The 6,736-nt window shown below is 45.7% G+C and overlaps 1 protein-coding gene across 2 annotated transcripts in view; it reads right to left on the reverse strand.

Moving 5' to 3' along the window:
• Nucleotides 1-2,081, reverse strand: part of FAM63B (family with sequence similarity 63, member B) — a 97,480-nt gene extending 95,399 nt beyond the window's left edge. The window contains exon 1 of one of the 2 annotated variants that reach the window (XM_006831602.1): nucleotides 1,172-2,039. In XM_006831602.1, the coding sequence (XP_006831665.1) occupies nucleotides 1,172-2,011 (840 nt within the window). In that variant the 5' untranslated portion in view covers nucleotides 2,012-2,039. Of the gene's footprint in view, nucleotides 1-1,171 lie in introns of both variants that reach the window. The other variant, XM_006831601.1, reaches the window with a different exon arrangement.
• Between the last annotated feature and the right edge of the window lie 4,655 nt (nucleotides 2,082-6,736).

Consider the following 6,736-nt stretch of genomic DNA (forward strand, 5'->3'; position numbering starts at 1 on the left):
TCGAAACTACCAGCTGCTCCGCGGGAGAAAGATGAGGCTTTCTGCTCCCGTAAGGATTTACACCCTCGGAAACCCTGTACAGGGTCGCTATGGGTCGGGACCGACTCAAAGGCACTTCACAACAACAACAACCTTGGAAATATATTTCCTTATTTCAATTGTTATAATTCTAGCTTTCTTATCATATCTGATAGATGGTTCCTAATCATCTTGTCAAACCATTTAAGTAGAGCCAAAGAAATCAGGCAAGGAAAAAATCATGCAAAAAATGAAGACACAACCTTTGAAAACCAATAAATTATAGTAATTGGGTCTCAAACCAATGCTTTTCCTTAAATGGAATTGGTCTAAAGAACCATATCTTCCCTATCACCATTCCTTAAGCCTCCCTGTCTAAAGGGGACAAGCGTTAGTTGGTTTACTGACCAAACATACCATCAAAACGTGCTCCAAGCTATCATGATGGGGAACTCCTGAAGATCACTTCACCCAATTCTTCACCATTTTACAAATGTGATAGATTAAGTCAGCAAGAGGGAATCACAGAGAAACCATTTGAAAATAATAATAGTTTGTTGTTGTTGCTAAGTACCGTGGAGTCGGTTCCGACTCATAGTGACCCTGCACAGGGTTTCCGAGACTGTAAACCTTTACGAGAGCAGAACGCCTCATCTTTCTCCTGCGGAACAGCTGGTAGTTTCGAACTGCTGACCTTGAGGTTGGCAGCCCTATGCGTAACCACTACGCTACCCGAGAGCCTTAATAATAGAATTTAGGATGGGTTAATGCGCTGGACTGCAAAGTCGGTCTGACCACAAGGTCAGTGGTTCAAGCTTACCAGCCGCTCCTTGGAAATCCTCTACAGGGTCGCTATGGGTCGGAACCGACTCAACGGCACTTAACAACAAGTCCTCACTGTATCAACCACACACTGAATATTGAACTTTTGTTTCAATACTACAAGAGAGACCTGTGCCGGCAATTCTTGCTACACTATCCCTGGAAATATTTTCATAACAGGGGAGTCCGGGAATTAATTCCATGTAAGAGTTAAAGGGGCCCTATGAATGAGGAAGGAGAGGAGGAAGCCATCAGCTGATAGGGCAGCTCCATCACCCCGTCTTCCCCCCCTCCCTAAAAGCTGTAGGAAGTAGACAGCTACAGAATGTACCTTCCAGGCCAGAAGCAAAACATTGAGGATGGCCAGCAAAGGGCAGGGTCCGTTCTCGTTCTGGGTGATGATGGGTGTGTTCTCTTCCTTCCACTGGATCCACTTGATGTGATAGACGGACTGTCCCGGGAAGCGCTCCTTGGAGGCTGCCAGCACCTGCGCGGCCGCCGCCTCCTCCTGCTTGCACAGAGGGACAGCTCGGGGCGACACGGCCGCGCCCTCCTCCTCCTCCCCGGGAAGCCTGCTCTCCGCGCCCTCCTCACTATTGAACTCGGAGCTACTGGGGAAAGAATGCAGGTTGGAGAATGACTCCAGGGAGTCCAGGCTCGGCGATTCCCCCGGAGGGCTCGGATCGCTGCAACTGCTGCTGAGGCCGCCAGCGCTGCTGGGCTCCTCGGAGCCGGCGGCCGCCAGCTCGGCCTGGCAGGTGCCGACGGGCTCCGCGCGGACTCCCGCGTCTCCAGCCGGACCCAGTCCACGGCCCGCGCCGGCTTCGTCGGTCTCCGGAGAGGCGGTCACCTTGTGCTGCCCTCTCAGAGACGCCTTCGCGGCCGCTGAACTCTCAAACTGACCCTCCTTCAAGTCCAAGCTCGGGACGGAGCCGCAGGGTCCGGGCAGCTGAGAAGAGCTCGCGGGAGACGCCGTGTCCGGAAGGTTCCTCCGGGCGGCTGCCGCCCACTGCCCATTCCCGGGGCAGCTCTCCGCCACCGGTACTCCAGGACCATCTCCAGCGGCGAGCCTGGTCTCCGGCCGCCCTTCCTGCGGAGAACCCGTCTCCGGCGCTGGCCCAGCCGCCGCCCCGTGTTTTAGCGGCTGCAGGCTCCCGGGGCCGCTCTCCATACCGAGCCGCCCGCCCCAGGCTCTATCCACACCGGGGTCGGCTCTCCTCAGCCAGCGCCTCCGACGCCATGACAGCGGCACTGGCAGCTTCAGCGCCCTTGCGCGGCCCCGGCCAGGCACGTCACGGGGGAGGGCACCGGGAGAGCGCGCGCGCCACCGCACCCTCCGCCGCTTCTGAGCTTGCCTCCGTAAGACTGCGCGCGGCCGGCCGATCGCGAACGCAGGCGCGGCAGCCCACGCGGCCCCACCCCACAGGAGCGCGCCCGAGCTCGCGCTCGAAAGGCGTGGTGCGCGGGCGGGGCTGGGAGGGCGTGGTTAAAAGGGCGCGCCCTAGCGGCTTCAGATCCAGTAGAAAAACATCCTCTCACTATGTGGCCGGAAGTTGAACTCCGGGGCAGCCCGACCGCGCGCGGCTTCTTTAAAGACGCGGCTAACGGCGGTCTACTTGGCATTGTGTCTTCAGACCTAGGTGGTGTGTGGCCAATCGTTGGGACACTGGAGTGGGAGTGGTGTCATTGTAGCGTTTGGAAAGAGTACGTTCCTGAAGGCCCAAGCGATTTGTTTGTTCAGCTTGTAATATGGAAAATTGAATGATGTATTGCGAGGTGCAGATTTTAAAGGCTGGAATCTACTCTTGTTTGGATGGCTGCACTGCTGGCATTCCAGTCGCATTTGGTTTGCGTTCAGAAATGCTACGCTCCTACCAGCTCCTGGTGAAACGTTCGCCCTACAAGAGGCCTCAGTGCGGTATGGATATCGGCCTGTTCAGCAAAGAAAGTGGACAGTTTGTGCCAATGATAATAAATTAGCTTGAATTAGCCAAGCCTTTGCGGTTTTGTAAAATTGGCCTCACTTTGCATGGAATGAGAAGAGCCTGCTCGTGAAAAAGTCAGTTTTTTCGCTCATACAAAATTACTTCTCTTAAGACCTTGTAGTTGTCAGAGGACGCGGAGCAGGCTGGAAGTTTATGTAGGTGACAAAAAGGATGTGGATTTTATTCTGACCTATTCAAAGACTTCATTTTCATTTAGGTTTTTTTTTTTTTCTTTCTTTCAACATTTTCTAGGTGCTGAAAATGCAAAAATTAATAAGACAGGTCTACCCTGGTAGTCCTATATATAAATACCTGTGACTCTGAACGATAAGCACTGGACTGCCAACCTCAAGGTTGACGGTTCGAGCCTACCAAACGCTCTGTGGGAGACTGATGAGACTTTGTGCTTCCACAAAGATGTACAGCCTCAGAAACCCTACAAGGTCGCTAGGAATTGGAACCAACGCGACGGTACTAAAACGGCAACAGCACGTGACAGGATATGATGTTTTTATATATGTTGATTAGATAAAAAATTAAATTATGTAAAAGAAATAACAGAAAAATTGCAAAATAGTGCCCTCAGTGAACACATTTAAAGGACAAAATGCATTGCTGAAGGCTGTGTTTGGTGAACAGGAGCATTAGACTTCAAAAGTCTACAAACTTTTGATTTGCTATATTTTTAATACTTTCTTAGAAAATTCTCAGTTTCCTGAGAATGCAGAAGATGCATCTCCTTCCTCATTTTGCATTGACACAATATTGTGATATTTATTCAACTGTTAGTAAATTAGGAAAATTAGAAAAGATAATGAAAACCTTTTCAGGATGTTGAATTTAGGAGTTATGTGTGGTTTCACTAGCTGTCTGTCCATAAACAATAAATCCTGGTGCTTAAATTGTAATTTTTCTTGACAACAGAACAGAGTAAGGTATATACTGCTGGATTAAGCACTTTAAAGCCATCAAGTAATATTCCAGATTTCAGGAAATTCAAAATTTATCATGGTACCTTGAATGCCCTCGTGTGGTGCTGTGGGTTAATGCGCTGGGCTGCAAAGTCCGTTTGAACTGCAAGGGTGTGGGTTCAAACTCACCAGTAGCTCCTCGGAAACCCTAAAAAAAGGATCGCAATGGGTTGGAACCTACTCAAAGGCACACAACAACAGCACCTTGAATGTCAAAATGATATCTTATAGAGATGTGTTATATGAATAATTTGAATGAATCATTTATAACCTATGAACTATGTGTGGTAGGGCCAAAAACCATGAAACACACTTGTTAAATAATGGCCCTCGCCATTTTCTAGAAGTTCTATATATTGGCACAGGTTTCAAATGCTCCCATGTATAATTTAATTATTTATAACAGAAAAGGAATCAAATTTTCTTTTCTACACTGTGAGCAATTATATAAGCTAAGATGAACACAATTAAATGTATATAGTTATTTAAATCTGTGAAAACATATGAGGGTACTTCAAAATTTCGGTGGGAAAATTCCATTAACTGTTTATTCCACTTGTCCATGAACTTTTTGAGGCCCCCTCATATATATATGTAGTTATTTTCCTAAGGGATTTGGGGAACAGCATTTAAGGAGAAATACCAAAAGGCAATAAACCAAAAATGCCTCATTTTTATTTTGGTGTAGTCCTGTAGGATCAGCACTGGGCTACTGACTATAGGGTCTGCAATTGAAATCCACCATCCTAGGAAACACTGTATAGGGTTGCTATGAGTTGAACCTACTTGACGCCACTTAACAACAACAACATATGTAGCTTTAGCTAAAATATGAAATATGATTCAAACCCATCAACTGCTCCTTGGAAACCCCATATAGAGTCACTATGAGTCAGAACTGACTCAATGGCATTTAACAACAACAAACAACAAAATGATTAATAAATCTCTTTATTCTTAAAAATTACACATGTCTTAAAAGTCAAAGGAAGCAGTCCCCTGCCCTTTGCTTTCTCTCTCTGAGCCATGGTCCCTAGAAGCAGGCCCTTTCAACTGATAGCTATTTTTTTAGCTCCTTATCCCTACATACTTTAGTATCATCAATATATACTTACTTCTTCATTTAAAAATTGTAGATGTTATTGTCCTTTAAACTTTAAGGGTTTAAACAGTTTATCTTTAAACCTAAGTCAAAACTATCCCCTGAAGTCTTCTCAAAACCAAACAATAGTTTAGCTAAACTAATAAAAAATGTCTACCTTGAGCATTAGGACTTCTGGTGTGGTGCTGTGGATCAGCACTGGACTGTGAACCACAAGATCGGCAGATCAAACCAACCAGCTGCTCCTCAGAAACCATATACAGGGTCTCTATGAGTTGGAACTGACTCGACAGCACTTCACAACAACAAGCTTGAGCCTTATGCTCTGTTAAGAACCATCCATATTGCATTGTAAAGTGGATGGTCGCAGAAAGAGAAGAAGACCCCAAAGGAGATGGATTGGCAGGCACAGTGGCAGTAGCAATGGGCTCCGCGTGGCCATGATTGTGAGGTTGGTGCAGGACAGGGCAATATTTCGTTATGTTGTACATAAGGTCATTATGGATCAGTACCAACTCAACACAAAACAATAACAGTAAGGGATTAAGGAGTTCTGGTGTGGTGCCGTTGGATCGGCAATGGACTGCTAACCACAAGATCAATGGTTCAAACCCATCGGCTGCTCCTTGGAAACCCTATACAAGGTTGTTATGAGTCAGAACTGACTCTAAGGTACTTAACAACAACAACATATGAGATCCAAGTGGCATCACAGTTATTAAGGGCCTAAGAGTCATTTCTGACTTACAGGGACCCTGTACATGGTTTCCAAGGAGCAGCTGGTAGGTTTGAACTGTCAGCCTTGTGATTAGCAGTCCAGTGCTTATCCTCTAGTACCACACCAGGAGGCAGTAAATTTACATTAATGTGGAAGGGACAATTCTAAAAAGGAGAGCGAGAATGGCTATACAATCAAAGGATGTAATCAATGTCATTGACTTGTACATGTAGAAAGTGTTGAGTTAGTGTGTTTTACTGTATAGATCGCAACAACAAAATACATTTTTTAAAATGAATAAAGATGACTATTTCAATCCTCTCCTCCTAAAATTTAGATACTGTTTATTGATTTAGTCCTATGAAAAGATAAGGATTTAGTTCACGCCCTTACACTATTCTTCCAATTCCCATATATAGCCTTGCCCCAAACTCCCAGTATACTCACAGTTTTTGATATAAGATATTCAAAGTTTAAAGTGTTGTTTAGTGCCATCAAGATGGTTCCACCTCATAGCAACCCTGCACAGGGTTTAAACCACCGGCTTTGTGGTTAGCAGTCCAGTGCTTATCCTATAGTGGCATAATTATGTAAATGTTATTCACTGAGAAAACAGGTATTTTACTGTGATTACAATTATTGTTGGATTTTCCCCCCCTAAAATTAATTAATGACCCCCTTATTTTATTTAAGGAACTCTGGTAGTTTATTTCTTTATTTACCACTAACAGCCCCAGACTCCTGGTATGGCGCTAGGATCAGCACTGGACTGCAAACCAAAAGGTTGGCCATTTAAACCTACTAGCTGCTCCTTGGAAACCCAATACAGGGTCACTGTGAGTCAAAACCAACTTGACAGCACCTAACAATAACTCAGCCCCAGATATACCAGTGTGGTCAACATTATCAAGTTATCTATCAGGTTCATTTAAATCTTGAGTACACACCTCCAGGGACACTTAATGCTCTTACTCTGACCTGAGCTTGTTCCTTCATAAGCCTGCTACATAGCTGTTATCCTGGAATTTCTCTCTTTTATTTTCTAAGGAATTTGTCCCTCTGCTCTTCTGTATTGATTCTCTGTTTCTTGGATCTCTAGTCACTCCTCAGAAACCCTATA

Source organism: Chrysochloris asiatica, unplaced genomic scaffold, assembly GCF_000296735.1.
Source record: "Chrysochloris asiatica unplaced genomic scaffold, ChrAsi1.0 scaffold00004, whole genome shotgun sequence".
NCBI classification, from domain to species: domain Eukaryota; kingdom Metazoa; phylum Chordata; class Mammalia; order Afrosoricida; family Chrysochloridae; genus Chrysochloris; species Chrysochloris asiatica.